This window comes from Pteropus alecto, unplaced genomic scaffold (genome assembly GCF_000325575.1).
Source record: "Pteropus alecto unplaced genomic scaffold, ASM32557v1 scaffold72, whole genome shotgun sequence".
NCBI lineage: Eukaryota > Metazoa > Chordata > Mammalia > Chiroptera > Pteropodidae > Pteropus > Pteropus alecto.
Window position 1 is genome coordinate 22,685,888 of NW_006436811.1, and position 17,714 is coordinate 22,703,601.

The 17,714-nt window shown below is 42.3% G+C and overlaps 1 protein-coding gene across 4 annotated transcripts in view; it reads right to left on the reverse strand.

Moving 5' to 3' along the window:
- ABCC4 (ATP binding cassette subfamily C member 4) overlaps positions 1–17,714 on the reverse strand; it is a 225,002-nt gene that overhangs the window by 206,561 nt on the left and 727 nt on the right. Inside the window, exon 2 of one of the 4 annotated variants that reach the window (XM_025048201.1) lies at positions 13,376–13,478. The exons of the other annotated variants lie outside the window; for them this stretch is intronic. Within the exon in view, the coding sequence (XP_024903969.1) occupies positions 13,376–13,386 (11 nt within the window). The 5' untranslated portion in view covers positions 13,387–13,478. The remainder of the gene's footprint in view (positions 1–13,375; positions 13,479–17,714) is intronic. 4 annotated transcript variants of the gene reach the window in all.

The window sequence follows — 17,714 nt, forward strand, 5'->3', positions numbered from 1 at the left end:
GGGAAAGGAAGTAGGCATAATACTGACCACTGAACTACACCCACAGCTTAGCTTACATAATTCATTCCTTGGTCCATTTGAGTCTGGTCCTTCCTTCTCCCTTATTCCTGGCATACAATTTGACTCTCTTTCCCAGCCTCCCTTGCAGTTAGGTGAGACCACGTTGCATTGAAAAGGAAGGGATATATGACACACTCACATGGCCCTAGAACCCCCACCCCACACACACTCTCCTCAGAACCCGGAAGAGGTAGCAACCCAGCTTCAACTAAGCGGACGACAATAGGAGCCTTGCCTAGGTCTGTGCACACAAACCACCTGGAGAGTTTGTTAAAATACAAATTCTGATTTACTAAGTCTGGGTTGGGGACTGAGACTCTGCATTTCTCCCATGTCTGGGTGATGGCAGTATGGCTGGTCTACAGACCACACTTGGAGTAGCAAATCTCTAGGCAGAGCCATCCGCCAAAGAGATTCTCACTTCTGATGCCTCAGAGATGGTGGTCATATGATGAGCAATGGAAGACACATCAAAAAAGCCTCAAACAGAAAGGTCAGCCAGCTGGCCTTTCTCAACCCATAATAAAGTTTAACTCAGACCTACAATTAATTGCTGTCTTAAGGCACAGCTAACAAATGAATCCAGAGACAGCTGCACGCAGATCACATGAGTGTGTGCAATGTGATATGAGTTGGCTGGGTTCTATCAAAAATAGTATTTGCCACCCGAGTCCAGACAGAGCTATAAACAGGGAGCTCTCCAAAGGCAGTCATTGCCACATCATGGGAACAGTTACCGCTGGACTAGGAATAGAGGACAAGGTCACACACGGGCCTTAGGTTCACACTGGCCCCCCACCCGCCATGCCATTCTTACATAGAAGCCCATGTGGAGGTTGTTTACTTTCCAAGACCGCAGCTATGATTAACAGATTATTAGTCTATAAAACCTCAATAAATATTTGTATCACCTTAACCCTCAACATCCCAGCAGCATGTTTACAGTACCTGCAAACAAATAGCACCATGTTTGCTCCCAATTTGCTGGAAGCAGATGAGAACTTGGCAGTAACTCCCAAGGACACTTAGTTTGCAATAGACCTTTCTTGGGTTCAGGTTTAAGTTTACTTTAACTGTACATTCCTCTTCTATTTACATAACAGACACTGGGCCTAATAGAAACAGAGAATACACATGGCATAACTTCACACGAAACGATGGAACAGGATTCCCTCTGGCTTCCATCACCATTAGGCAAAAGCCTAGGAAACAGGCTGAACATCCAAGACGCTCCTACCCACCCAAGAACTCTGCTTGCAAGCCTTGTCCACTAAAAAATTAATCTCAAGTACCCGAGAGAACTTCTTTGGAGGACACGCTCTGGAGTACAGGTGAGAATGATGTTCACTGAGCACAGCAAGCGTTTCAGAGCTCTCACACACGCTCCAGGCAATCTAATTTATACTGCTCATGTGCCTTTGAAAAACCTTTTCACAGGCAGGGGAAAATAATAAATAACTCCTAAAACCATTTAGCCTAGTTTTTCATTTAATTTTAATGACGTCACCACCTTGCATTCCTGTAATCATCGATGAGCTAATCACTGAGACTACTTACGCTCCACAAATGAAACATATTAGGCCCTTGCTGCCCCAACTAAGGCAGAAGAGAAGGTGTGACAGACGAGTCCCCAGTGCCCCTGCTGGCTTTGAACATGAGATCACTCTTCCACACCAAAGTAGTCCCTCTTTATGACTATCCCTTCCATCTCTTTCCTAGACAACTGTTTCAAGCTCTCAGCGACAACTCCAGACTTGAAAATAAAATCTGTCAGCCACATTCTGACAAGCAAAAACAACTTGTACCAAAAAATATAAGACCAGGGTACCAAATTTTATATTGAGAACAATATTGAGAACAGCTGTCTAAAATGATAACACCAATTTAAAATGTAATAACCTTTCTGCTATTATCCAAAGTTAAGGAGGAAATGCTAATTATAAACCATACCCTTTTCTATTTGGGCATAGATTTTAGGAAAATTCCAGCTGAACCAGTTCATTCTTTGAAGCATTAGGTCAATTACGAACATACCAACCCTCAGCTTGAATAGCTGCATATAAAGAAAGAACAAAAACATTCTTTGAAAAAGCCTGTGTACGTGTCTATTAAAGGGCTTATTTGGCAGGAAATAAATCAAGAGAGGAAAATTCCATAGTAAATCTCAGGACCCACTAAAACAGCTTTCTTAATAATCTTGGTATCTTCTCTCATTCGCTTTAAAAAAAATATTTCCTATAACCACAAAAGCTCAGAGATGGGGACAAAAAAAAAAAAGGAAAAACTACACAAACAGGTTTTTTCAGACTGTGAAGAGAATGCTATGTACAGATATTTTACAGATAGCCTGTCACCCCCAGCTCTGCGCCTGTCCTCTGTCTCCCCACAGTCCTAAACCAATCCCAGGATTCTGAATGCCATTTTCAAGCTAATACAATTCCCACCAAAAGCCTCTCTGTTCCTCACCCCTCCACGCAGTTCACCTCATCAGAAGAAAGGCGGACATGGAAGGAAGACAAATCACTCCCCACATGCATACGCCACAAGGGTCAAGAACAGTGAAAGGGCAACCCCCCAATACCCAGCTGTGAAACCCAAGAGCCACCTCCTCTTTCTCTCTCCAGAGGCCAGAGCCGAATGAAATATTCCTCCCTTATCCCCATGAAGCAGCCCTCGAGCCACAGCATGTGCATTAACGCCTTTTTGAATAAAAAAGGAAGCAACCCACAGCTCACTTCTTTTGCCAGGAATCTCAACAACAGGACTGTAGGAAAATGGGAATACAACATTCACTAACACAAATTAACTGCGAAGCACTTACTCATCATGTAACAGATACTCTTCTAGGTTCTAAGCCACAGACAGGGTTTCTTTTATGGAGCTCACATTTAGGAAGGGGAGAGGGAAGGCAACCAAACAAAAAAAAGACAGGTTCAAAACAATGATATCGACCAGATAGAAAATATGATAGGGACACGTGGCTGAGGGTGGGGGCGGCTGCTTTAGATGGGGTGATGAAGAAGAGCTCAGCAAGGAGGCCAAGGAGGCAAGGAGCCGAAAGACAAGAGCAGGTTCAGCGTGTAACGTCAAGTGCAGAAGCCCTAAGGCCTAGAACACTTAGAGAAAAATCCTGCAATACTAAGTATTTGCCTCTAATTCAGCAGAGACCATAAAAAAGTAGAAAGGAGTGAACCCAGGAACTTGGGAGAGGTAGCTGGGCTTCAAGTCCTGGAGGAAAACAGCAAACGTGGCTAACATCTTCCATCCACCCCACAGGGCTAAAACTAACATGTTCAATTGATGAATAAAAAAACTGGCTCAGCTTGGAATCGGACCGAGATCACACAGCTGATCACACAGCAAAGACAGTCACCATAGAGTGTAAACTCACCCGATAATCTGGCTTCCTCAGCCTCTGCCTGTCTCAGCAGACTCCAAGGGTACAGGGAAGCCACCCAGGCCCCTCATAGCTCTCGGCCTACTCCTTCTCCCAACCCACCCCAAAAGCACCGGAATCGGCATATTGTCTAAGCAAGCCAAGACAGTGAAGGTTTGTGACATCTCAGGGGCCTTCCAGCCTCCACCCAGGACTTCCTGGTTCCTGGAAAGCTCACCGTGGTTCCCTCGTCTTGGCTTTCTGTTGGGCTCGCTCTCCGTGCCTTACACCTCCGAAACTAAGTGCTTACTTATAATTGCCTTCGCTGGCTAAACTCACACTCATCTTCACACACGAACCCTTTAGGTATGGTCCCTGCAGCCACACGAACTGGACTACAAGTGAGAGACATGACACAGTAACTGTCAGCATTCCCCCAGCTCCCACAGCCCGATGGACCAACCACCCCAGAATCCCGCCGCCCGGCCTGCCAGGTGTCACCTCAAGAACCACACACTCTCCCCTGGTAGCTTTCACAACCATCATTCTTCCATACAAAGCACAGGCCGGGGGTTATTTTCTGAGGATACCCACTCAAGTGGGAATATTAATAGGTTTTCACTAGTCATTACTCTTGGTAAACGTTTAGCAAATATTGGCATCGCCCTGTCCACAGTTCCTGCCCATGCTCCATAGCTAGCGAGGAAGGGCGTATTTTATGGAATATGAACTTCAGCTCAGTTAGAGCAATCATATTATTTATCATCCAACCTAAGATACTCTTAGGGATAAAAAGAGGTGCTGTTAATAATTGCAATGTGATAAAGGGTATAAACCAGAATATCCTGGGCAAACCAAGAGTGAGAGCCACCCGGCACAGGTGAAAAAGAAATTTTTTTTTAAACAGACTGACAAGAGCTCTACGACCTTAAGCAATCAAAAATTTTACTATTAATCTGATTTCATATCAAATCAAGGTGTGTTTTCTTTTTCCTTTTTCGGGGCAGAAGGGGTAGGAAGGAGGCTGCTACATCAAATCATTTCCTTCCCAAATAAAAAGATGAGTACGACACATTGAATCATAGCCTGTTAGGAAACCCAGATATAATGAACATAAACCCTTTTCACTACAATCTAACTAAATGCTAAAATCCATTGGGAACCAGGAGACACTTCAGAAATAAAGATTGGTCCTTAATATCAATACAAGATTGCAAAGCCTAGAAAAAGAAGTCATCATCGGTAGCCATGCTTTTGGAGGTACACTTCTTAAGAAGTTTAAAGACAGGAAAGAGAATTTCTGCACAAACTAAAACACAACGTAGTTCTATAAGCATCACCCGTTCCACAAAGCCTTTCCTGGATCACACCAGCTCCTCCAGCAAAAACACACGTCTGAGTGTAACTCTCCCTCTGCCTTCCAAGGACCTTTGCATGGGGCTTTCAACATTTGAAGCTAGAAATCGGACAGTCCACGCTACCCCACCACCACCACGACCCCCACCCCTTGCCCTTCATTTACTAAGGTGTGTTGCTTTGGGCACAAAATTTAATCTCTGTGCACCTCAGTTTCCTCAGCTAGAAGCAGTGAAAGTGGTCCCACCTGGCAAAGTGTTCACAAATGTTAATCACAGATGTGGTAGCATTCTACCTAGCATTATAGGAATTTGCATAATAAGGTAGAAAACTGTTCATGGACATCTCAGCAGGTCCCGGAGTGGTCAGAATGCCTGTGTCCAAGGTGAGGAGGGACTTTGCCTTTTACTTCAAAGAGGGAGGGGAGCTGAGAGAGAAAGAGAGAGGACAGGGCACAAGGCCCTCCCCTGAGAATCGAACAAAATCTTCAAAAATCTCCAAACCTCACTCTGCATGGACTTTTGTAGAAACCAGTAAATGGGGCTGCCTTTCTGAGAGGGAAGTGGGGAGAGAAGAGAGAGTTCCAGAGAACACAGGAGAAGGCAGGAGCCTGAGGCAGTAAAGAGCCTGGGGAAGTGAGCACTGAACGGGCAGGAAGTGTGGAATGGGACCTCCAGCCAAGCTCATCAGCTTCGTGGTAGCCACAGGGCCGACCTGAAGCTACTGCCTTGTTTCCTGCCCCACACCTCCCACCCTGGAAAGAGACACTGGGGCCTTGCTCATGTCTACGTTCTCTACATGCTTAGCATGGTCAGTCCTTCGACATACAAGGTGCTGCATTGGTGTTCATGTTCACTTCTTTCTCCCTCCAAATTCTTGCCAGGAATTTCATCTAAATATGTCAGAGGGAGGAAACTGCATAACAGCTTTGAACCAGACCTTCTGTCTGAGTGACCCTGGGCTAGTTTACTTCGACCTACTCAGGCCTCTGTTTTTCATGTCACCAACTATTCAAAATAAAACTTTCGTACAGAATTAGCCTAAAGTGACAGGGAATCAGAATGGCTAAGCCTGTCTCCGGTTCATCTAAAGGTTGCCAGTCGGAGTTCAGTTAAACCAATGCAACCTTCACCCAGCTCACCCACTGCCTTTTCCATAGTCTATTACGTTCACTAGTAGCTGCTGTTTTACTCACTTTGTTCTGCTCTCTATACAAATGCCAATTTCCAGAAATCAAAGGCGATTAATTCCCTTTTCTATGTTTGTGAATGGGCTGCTCTGTGGGATTCCTTCCTGCTGCACCTCATCCTTCCTGGAAGGGTTTCTTAGAAAATGTGCCTCCCTGTTACAGGAAAAAAATCCTTCCCAAGGAACTGTGTAAATGAAGCAGCCTTGTGGAATTTCCCTTACAAAGTCTTCAGTTTACTTTCTGAGTGGCTCCTAGCACAGATGATCAAAATCCACTGGTGTGGGGGGGGATCCTAATGTGGCTTACTCAAAGGGACTAAGTTTCTCTTTAAAATTTTTGTCTTAAGAAAAAACTTGGACTACATTATATTCTAAAGGGGAAGAAAGAAGATTTTGAGTTTGCCTGAGAGAACAATGGAGCCATCCCTTTCTTTTTTTTCTTGGCTATTAATATTGGATACACTATGGACTTGCATAGACTTGCATAGGTTTTTCCCCAAAGCAAAATAATTTAGTAAATTTGTATGTAGGTTGTAAAATACAAAGTTCAGAGCACGAGACTGAGCTACCTCATTGCCTGAAAGAACAGCTCACACTGGACAGCCTTACACCACAGATGCACCCACCTGGTTCTGGGGAACTAACAGCAACAACGACTGATCTATTCTCAAGGGCAATAATTACACTTGGAACGCCCAGACTGCCTGTATGGGGACAGGATTTGCTCTCCTCCTAAGTAAAGCACTCTGGAGGATTTATGTGGATTAGCTCCACGTCTTGAAGGGTTTCAGCGATTTTACCTGAATTCAACTCAAAAAAATATGAGGAGACAGGTCTCTAATGAGCAGGTCAAGTAGAGGGTAAGGCTGTGGGGTCAGAATCCTTGGCTGGTTCCGTCTAATAGAGGACAAACTATCACGAATACAAAGTAGCTCTATCAATGACAACCGGTGGCACTAACTCCAACCAAGACCTCTATGGGGCATATGGGTGCTTAAATCGGCTGGGGGCATAACAAAGTGCCACCAATGGGGGCACTTAAACAACTCAAATTTATTCTCACAGTTCTGCAGACTAGAAGTCTAAGATCAAGAGGTCTGGGGCCGTTAATGGAAAGCTGACTTGAGCAGTTCCAGGTGCAGTGCTCTGTTATTAAACTGCTTTCCAGAAGACTTCTGGTGGATCTAGTCATACCACCTTATAAACTGCAAAGTGCTTCCGCCAATAGCAGCCCAGTTCTTAGCATAAATTAATTTCCCATGTTGCTTTCTTTTTAACAGATCTTAATTTCTGTAGGGCAGTCACTTCTTCACTCATCAGAGATGATATTACACACTGCACCACATGACCTCCTTGCTGCCTTGCCCTGCTTGAATGTAACTTAGAAAATGGGTTATAAAAGGGTCCAAAGATGAGTATGTCCAAGATCCATGCACAGAGCAAGCCCCCTTCCTCCCCAATCACTTGCTGAGCCCCTACAGAGATGAGTAAGCCCCACTGTGCCAGCTGTTCTCATGCTTTAAAGGAATCAGAAAAGACTAAAGAAACAACTTGCGATTACTGAATAAGCCTATTAAGTGCGAGATGCTCAGCTCAGCGCTGAGAGATAAAGATGTAAGACACTGGTTTCTGCCCTCAAAGAGCTAACAACTTAGTTTTTTTAAAAAGTCACATGAGTCTATGGCCATGCCACCCTGAACAAGCCCGATCCTGTCTGATCTCGGAAGCTAAGCAGGGTTGGGCCTAGTTTTAAATAACACTTGATCATTTAAAACAACAACAAAAAAGATATGATAAAGGGGTGAATTTTGCAGTAATCCCCACTGTACCCATTTGCTGAGGGCCTGATATGTAGAAGTCACTTACTAGTACCACATCAGATAACAGCTATTAAAAATGCATTATCTGTTTTACAGCTGAATAAACTGTGTGTGTTGCTCAGTGAAGACTCAGAACTCAAATAAATGTCATGTTTGGATTCTGTGACAATCAGACCTCTCCAGGCCCAGCTTAAAGTTTTAAGTCATTTATAAATCTCCCATCTACTAATTTCAAACAGGACAGACACCTTTCATACTATCTTGAAGGGCAGGGCACACAATGCCTAGCTGGTGAAGGGTCACTTCAACAGGAGACATTAAAAGAAGTAGTCAGTTAAATTTTCCACGTAATCTCAGTCACATCCTGCCCAATAAAGCCCATCAATAAAAGTCTGCAAATAAAAGCAGTTTACTAGGTGAGCAATTTTATATTCACAAGCTTTTAACTGACTAGAGTGAGATTTCTACTCCATTACCCTCATAAGCACCATCAACCCTAGCATCTTTGTCAGACCAGGGTAAGGACATAAACAAAGACAGGGAAGCCGAAGCTCAGGCTCTGGAATTTGTCAGACATGACTCAATTCAGAGCTTCGTTATGTCTTACCTGGGTAAAACAAGGACAAAGCCAGCTTCGACAAGAGGTTACTATAAGGATCCAAAGACCAAGCATCTCTAAGATCCTTGCACATAGCAAGCCCCTTTCTTTCCCAATCACTTGCTGAGTCCCCATAGGGATAAATAAGCTTCATTATGCCAGTTGTTCTCATGCTTTGAGGAAGGAACATGAAAAGGGGTAGAGATGAGGGCAGTTCAGAACCCTTGGCCAGGAAAATGGAAATATGCACGGAAATGTGTCTGACCTCTGGGAAGCTGTTAATCAGTGATTCTTAGTCTTCAGTGCTGACTCATAAGGAACCTTTTAAAAATACTGCATTCCACCCCAGAGGTGATTCAAATTGGCCTACAAGGGACCAAGTATTTGAATTTTATGGCTGCCCATGTAATTCAATCATAGCGAGGTTTGAGAAACTGCTGTATATTAATAAAAACTTAGACAAAAAAGAGCTAGCAAGCTTAATAGAAATCACACAAGTCAATCATTTAAAGGAGGCAATTTGCAAGTGTATATAACTAGGAAAGACAGCACCAAGAGCCAGCCTGCGTTCATTCGAAGAAAATCATGCCAAACTAAGCTCAATTCTTTTCTTTGTAGAGTTTCAGCATGTCCAGTAGATACAATACCTCTAGACAGAGAGCATGACTCTCCCAAACTGGTGGCCAAGTTAATCTACTGTCCATGGTGTTCACTAGCAGATCAGCCACACGCTTGAGGAAAACAGTTCCAGGACTTGTCCTTTTTGGTGTTCGGACTACAAAAGTTGTCAAATAACTTTCAACAGGCAATAGTGAGGTGCCAAACTTACACAACAAAGTTAACTTAAATAGGGTTAAAAGAGAAGTCTGTGTGATGACAAACCCCATAGACTGTGAGGTCAGTTGACCATGTGTCCAATATACATTGCTGATGATGCCCAAATTTTAGCTCTGGCCCAGACTTCTTCCCTGAGCCCCTGATTCATGACTGATTACCTACTCGATCTCTCCACTTGAGTGTGTATAGCAGGCATCTCACACTTAACATGGTCAAAACCAAACTCCTGGTCTTCTCCAACCTGTTCCTCCTGCAGGCTTCAGCATCTCATCTAATGGTGACTCCATCCTTCCAGGTGCTCAGGCCCAAACCATGGATGCAATTTTGACTCTCCCTTCTTCTCAAGTCCCACAGTCTGTCTAGCATCAAAGACCCCCCTGCTCCACCTTCAAATAAGCTCTTCCCTGAATCCAGCTACTCACTATTGACACTCCTACCATCTTGGCCTATTATTTTTTGCCTGAATTGCTGTGACATCTGCTAGTCTTCCTGCATCTATGACTTTCTTTAGTCTATTCACAATACAGCAGCCAAAATGATTGTACTAAATCCCCACTTCATTCCAAGTATAGCCCAACTCCTCCAAAGGCCAACAGAGTCCTCAAGATCTCTTCTTTTGCACTGGCCATTTTCCCAGAATGTGCATGATTCACTCCCTCACCTTCTCTGTGTAGCCCTCCCTGCCCGCCCTGCCTAAAATTGTCATCTCCCTCCCCCATACACACACTCCTAAATCCTTTCCCTGCCTTATTTTTTTCCTCTCAACACTTATAACTATCTAACTTAACTATATTTTACTTATTTATCTTGTTTAGTATTTGTTCTCTCACTAGAATTTAAGTCCTATGAAGGCAGTGTTTGTTATCTATTTTGCTCACTGCTATATCCCAAACACCTAGAACAGGGTAGGCAAATATTTTCAATAAAGAGCTAGATCATAAATATCTTAGGCTTTGCAGGTCATACAGACTCTGTTGCAGCTACTCAACTCTGCTGCTTTAGCCTACAGACAAGATATAAATAAATGAGCAAGGCTGTGTTCCAATGAAATTTTATTAACGAAAACAGACAATAGGCTAGATTTGACTGATGGAAGATAGTTTGCCAACTCCTAGTCTAGAACATTACCTGGAACGCAGCAAGCACTCAAAACCATCTGTTAAATTGTCAAAGTAGTAGTCACTTAAAATACTACCTCTGAACAGATCAAACCCGGAATACTATGTCCAGTTATAAGTGCCACGTTAGAATAAAAACACCGATAAACTAAAGAGCATTCATTTCAACCAAAGGAAAACCCTGCCATTTAAAGGTAGCATGAACTGGAGACAATTCTCTGAAAGACAAGATTTCATGGGTCCATGATAGCTGCTTTTGAAAACCAGAAGGCTATCAGATGAAGTGGGGACGTAAACTTTCTGTGTGTTGACAAAAAATAAAAAAGAGATACAGATGGGTAGAAATTTCCCGGAAAGAAAACTGCGGCACCATACAACACACTTCTGGCATTCTAATATGAAGAAATAAAAGTAGTAAATTTCCCCATTACACAATGTCTGGAAGGGATTCCTATACTGAGTGTGAACTAAAGATCCCTCCCTTCTGACCTTACGATTCTATGACATCGGACCTAGGGCAGACAGGACCTAGCCTGTGGAAAAAGAGCAGGCAGGGACTACCTCACAAAGAGGCCGGCATAAAACTGACCATGGAATCAGGAAACGCAATAAGGAGCTAATCCAGAAATCATAGAAGGGCTGCAGGTGTTCACCTAGTACAGATCTGGGTAGAAGGAAGAAGTGAAGTCTGAGAGTTGGCATATTTATTGATAAGGAATAGGGGAGAGGTATGACCTTGATGACTGTATATAACACCACCAGCTGGCAGGGAAGAGCATAACAACCAAAGGGTGTCCATAACACTTTTCACTGTTCTCAGGATACATTACCCCTTTTCCACAATTCTGCATCCTGCATACATCCATCCCCTCCTGGGATAACTCCCCACCTTCTCCATTCGACGGCTCCTCAAAACGCTCCATTGGTATACGCCTTATTCCTTTACTACAGCACACACCCCAAAGTGTTGTGATTAACTCTTGCAGTAGACTGCTGGACACATGGACCACATTTTCTAGCTCCCTTATATATAGTAAGAGGCAACCACATGACTGAGAGCTGGCTGGCAGGATGTGAGTGTCAATGATGTGTGTCACTTCCAAGTCTGAAACATATACAACCCCTTTCCAGCTGAATAAAGAAAACCAGATGGAGAGGACCCAAGGACCAAGCCACAAGATATAAGAAGTCCAGCTACTAAGTACGTGTGTAGTTCCCCACTCCAGCCAATCCAAAATGGACAACATAAGAATAAATGCATGTCTGTTTGTTTTAACTAAGCCACTAAGATCTGGGGCTTTTCTAAGCAGCTAGCATTATTTATAGAACTAATACAATGACTGCCTCCCCATCAGACTGTGTGAACTCTTTGAGAAGAATGTTATTTTTATGGATTTAAACCTGGCAACAAAGAAGGCACCCAAATGTTTACTGAATGAATAACCTAAACCACAAGAGTCAAAACAGTACCCCATTGTACTCTCAAATAGTAACGTATCTGGTACATGTTAGCTTACAATTGTTAAGTAACAAGAGGAAGGTGGCACAGCTCTCTTTTCATGTTTTTTACTGCTTACTATCTTCCAGACATTATTCTAAATGTCTTATCAGTGTTTGGTTCATGTAACGCTCTCAACAACCCTATGAGATATGTACAATGATTATTGCTTGTGGTAAAGTAAGTAGCAGAGATCAGATTTATGCCCAGGCAAACCAGCTTCAGATGGGCAAGGCTCCACCGTGGATTAGGGCCAGTGTGGCAGAAACGTGCCTCTAGCGATGGTGCTGGGAAAACAGGCATCGGCCGCTTTTGTAACCCAGCAGCTTACTTAGAGGCAGCTGCCTTGCATCAGTCAGCACCCTAATCCTGGCTCTGATGGCCCTGCAAAGGCAGAATAGTTACAAGACCTGCCTCACCTAATAAGAAAAGCCTAGTTGCATGAAAAATGATGGAAAACAAACCTCAAAAAGCATATTCTGAAAGATCCCTGAATGCCACTCTAAAGAACTGCTCTTGAGAACAGTGAAGAGGCAAGGGAGGTTGTTAAGCTGAAGGATAGCACAAACTTGTTTTAGGGGTAAGAATATAGCAAGGAGACCCACTGAGAGGAAGAGAAACCAAGAGTGTGAACTGAGTTCGGAGCAGGAGTGGAGAGGGACACAAGCCCCAGGAGGGCAGGTATATTTGGGCATTTCCTTCCTTGTGGATCCCACTCACTTGTGTTCAGGAAACCTTTGCTGAATGAATGAATGACTCCAAGGGTATGTTTAAAGTTGAACGAATAGAATTTGATGTTAGTGGATCAGGATGAAAAAGTCAAGAACTGACAAGTTCATGCCACAAGTGGATAATCACACCAACAAACCCACATGGCAATTCAGGAGGCAGCATAATAAAGGGAAGGTAGGAAAACATGCTCCAGATGCATGCATATATAAAGAGCATATTCATTCACCAGCATGATTTTTAAGTGTCTGCTGGATAAAGTCAGCATATTCATTTTTTTATTTGGACAACCAACATTTACCTGTCAAAGCTAGAGCCAGGCAGATAAGAAACCTGAGCACTGCTGGCTTCCATGTCTGGAATCCCAGCTAGGTCCTGTGACCTCCTTGGTATGACGCTCCTAACAAATTGCTCAACCTCTCTGGACTGGGATTTCCTCATTTGTGAAATAAATATTCACAAGAGGCCTGCCTCATAGGGTTGCTTGAGAATTGAATGAGACATTAAATATAAAACAGTGAGTGAAATTCTGAGCCCACAGGAAGCATTCTATCAGTGTTAGTGATTACCAACATTGTTATCTAAATGGAACCATCTCTGAGGACTAACTGCCTGCATGAGAATATCTGGGAGAAGGAAGGGAGAGGGCCCTGTGTCTGCATTTTTAACAGCATATCAAAACATACTGCTGAAATAGGTAAACATGAGTTTCGACATCTAAAGAAAATATTAAGGTAAGCCTCTGCTGATTTCCATTTTCAGTTAACTCTGTGTGTGTACATAATACAGGCATACCTCAGAAACATTGTGGGTTCCTTTCCAGACCACCATGAAAAAGTGAGTTGTAATCTTTTTGCTGGTGGAAGGTCTTGCCTTCGATTTGTAAAAAGCACAGTATCTATGAAGGGCAATAAAGGGAAGTACAATAAAACGAGGTGAGACTGCATAGATAAAGAGATCTCATGTGGATTAGATTAATCTTTAAATGGGTCTAACATTTATCTTCCTGTCTTCAGGCACCCTCTGGCCCTAGCAACCTGAGGCCTTAACTCTGGACTGAGTGAACTGCATTTACTATCATCTCCAGTCTCTCAATGTTAAGGCTCAGAGATCACTTGCATGCAGCCACACAGAATTTGCAGGGCCAAAGATAAGAGCTGAGTCCATCTAATTCCAAAGCCCGCACCTTCCCACTGCACTACAGGCATCTACCTGTATGTTATTCATCAGCACAGAAAATATGTACAAAGGGATTAGAGCTCAACCAAAAAGGAAAGCCATGGAAGCATCCTCACTGGGAACAGGACCCCATCAAAAAGTGACAGGTAAGACTTAATACTGAAAGCTCATGTTGTAGAGGGCGCCCCCGTGCACCACACCCCACAGAGCAGGTGTCCTGGGAGCTACAAAAGGAAGGAGACGAGTCCCCTGGAGAAGTCAGAAAAGCAAGTTATCTACTTGACATACTGAAAGGATACTGGTTAACACCAGATGCAGGAATATAAGGATAAATACCAAAAGAAAAAAACAAAAAAAATCAAGAATAAACTATAGGAGATAAACTTATAAAATTTGTTACACTGTTTATTTCACTGCAAGGACTTAGTAAATTTTAATACACCTTTGAGATATTCTATATCTTGCTTGGAGCTGCAATTATTGCATAAAATTGCCAAAACTCATCAAACTAAACCTTAAGAAAGAGGAACAGACTGAGGCCAGAGAAAGAGCTGGCCTGAAAAGCTCCACTAGCCTCCATCTACAACATGTGGATTTCCAACTGTTAATGACAAACAAGGAGATTAATATGAGGTAGTCTGAAAATGGTGCAAAAATACTATTTTAAAATTAAACATTTCTATGCATTCATGATCAATATTTACTGAGAGCCTAATACAACCAACTCTCTAAGCCATGTCAGCACTCAGCCATATGCACTTCCCCCTCATGTCATCAGCTTTCTCTGAAAAGAGTCTCCAGAGAGTGTGTCTTGACACCGGTGGCAGTCTCCACGACAGCATTCGCTTTGTTGAGCCAGCGTCAAGGGAGCAAGAATTTAACCACTCTTTGGGCCAAATGCATATGGCCCAAACCATTCTCAACCGCCATCTCTGGGGACACATTCTGTACTAACCCCCAACCTGCTGACCTCCAGGATAAAGGTGGGCAGAGGAATACAGAGCACATATGTACACACACACACACACACCCCACCACCACCAACCATCAGGGAGAAGGATATCACCAGGGAGAGTCTCAGGGAATTGGGCAATCTAATGCCCAGTTGGACATGGTTCACAATTTTTGCCATTTATTTTCAATAATGGGGAACAGGAAGAAGTATTCAATAAACCATAAGGGAAAATGGGCTGTTCTGGAAAAAAATGGGGCCTATCTTATAGCAAATACTAAAAGAAATTCTAGCTGCCTTTTTTGTTAGAAATGAGAAAAGAACTTTAAAAACTACTTATAGAGATTTAAATGATGCTGGGATTTAAAAAGATATATTACAAAAGCAACAGGAGAAATCAAAAAGAAAAGCTCATATATATCATATTTCATTATATATCATAATTAATGATATATAAATTTAAAACCTCTAAACTAATTAAGAGACAAATGAGAATGTGGAAAAATATTAAGCACTATTACAAGTTAGTTCAAAAATATAAATGCCTCATAGGGACAAAAATCTATTAATAGACAATTCAAAGAAATACAAATGAAATCAGGAGTATATGTTTCATCTCTATAAAGCAAATACATTCAAATTAAAATTGGTATTATATTAACCTTTTTACTTAGAAAAAAAGTTTAATTCGGGTACTCAGGGTTGATAATGAAATAAGCATACAAACCCCTATTAAGAGGGAACATTCTATTGGAAAACAATTTGTTTTTTCATCAATAATAATACTTCTGAGAATAGAGAAAAAGGAAAGATGCCCCAAAATATATGGGCATGGATATACATTATATCATAATACACAGAAACAAACTGTGTTCAAAAAAAGCGAGACTCTGTAAATTGCAATCATTAAATATCATGTTTTGAAGATTATTTTATGCCATAATAAATGTTAACCATAGGAAATTAAGAAAGAATCGGAATTCAAAACTATTTAGTTTTATGGAAAAGGCATGTGGGCACACAGGTGTACATAAAAAGTTTTAGGAGGAAGACTAAGAAACCATCGAAATAGCAGCAGGTACTTGGCTAAGAGAAATAAATCATCCTTATTCCTTTCTTCTTTCTCTACAGTTTTAAATTTCTTACAGAAATAGAAAAAATATGTTATTTTCAAAAATCTGCAACAACTACCAGTAGCCATAATACATGACTCCTCTTAGACCCCCAAGTCCAAAATGTGCTGTGAAAACACTAAAATCCCAGTAAGGTTATTTTGTATAAAAGTCAGTATGCTAGTTATTGGCATCTTTAAGAAAAAGGTAGCTACCAGTTCATAAGCTTAGAAAGCAGATGAAATTTGAGAAGAAAAGCAAACAATCGATGAGAAGTTGAAAAATGAGTTTTTCTCTACAAGTTTGGCCTTGTCCCCAGGCAGCACTTCCTGGCTGGCCTCATTTCAGCTTTCCTGCCTGGACTCAGAGGGATACACAAAAAAATCAATGAAGTGCCTCAGACTTTCAAATTCCTCAAACTGCAGAGGGTAAATAAATACAGGGTGGCAATCATAGTCTACAACTGACTTCACAAAGACTTGTCCTTTTTTAAAAATTATTAATACTAGAATAACAATAACAATGGGAGGAGTGGCTTAAAGCAATGAGCCAGTCTTAACTTTCCATCAGAATTACCTGGAATGCTTGTTTAAAATCCACATTCCAGAGTTTCTAATTTTACAGAATTGATCTGGAATGGATGCCAGATGCATTTCTAACAATGCATTTCTAACAAACTCCCAGGTGATGTGGATACTGCAGGTATGAGTGCCACACTTTGACAACAGTTGCCCTAAAGCATGCACCATCTCCAACAGCAAGAAATTTAACAAACTCCAGCCTACAAGAACAAAGGTATGTGTGGAATAGCCTTCTCCATGCATTTAAAAACAAGTGGCCCAATAGAAGCACTGGTTTGAACACGAGCCCAGACGTCACAATGCCTGGTTTGGGATTCTGCTCACCACTACTTACTGGCTGCGTGATCCTAGGCAACTTACTCAACCTCTCTTTGCTTCAGAGCCTTTAGGTGTAAAACGGAATTAATGCCCCCCCCCTCAGCAGGGAAAACGGACATGAGTGGCTATTCAAGTGATTAATGAGAAGCCCTCACTTTTCCATCTCCATTCACAAACATTTCCATAATCCACAAACAAAGTGCTTACTGAGGTCCTTGCCCTGCCTGAACTTAAGGTGTTTTCCTGCTTATAATTTATGGTAACCACAGCCATATTCCTTCTTCACTCTTTTCCTTAAAGGCCGGCCACCAACCAAGAGATGTTCCAACACATACTGAACACACCATAATTAAAACAAGTGTAAGTGCACTCATTCCCTTGGGGTCCCTTAGGCTTTCCTTAAAAAAAAAAAAAAAAAAGGAAATATCAGAATATGTAGGAAAGATTAGAGTCGAGAAACATAAGATCTAACAATCAACCAAGTGTGACTGAAGTCCACCCAGTCAATAGTCACAGCTGCTAAAATGGGAAACTTTAGTAAGAGCTTCACCTCTGTAGGCCGTTTTGCACCTGTGTTTCCTCCCAGTTCAGGGACCCTTCAGTGGTTTTGGGACCACAGGACTCGTTGTGCAGGACCACCTGCATCAAGACCCTGGATGCTTCTCTGAAGGTTATAGATCCAAATAAGACCCATCCCGAGTAGTCCTCAAAAGTGGAAGTGGAAATATTAGCAATAGGAAAAGAGCTGGTCAAAGAAATGCTCCAGTCAGGGCTGTATGTGTACCAAGCAAAAGCCAATCGTGATCAAATAGTGTCCCCCTTCATTAAATAATAACGAAGTGCTTTTTACCCACATGAAATTTGCCACAACCGGCTTCTAGGGCACACAGTGAGAAACATACAAGAGAAAGAGGGAGAGAGGGAGAAAGGCAGAGACGTAGTCACGGACACGGAGGAAGCCCAGCCCGATGGAGCTGTAACGCAGCTGTCAT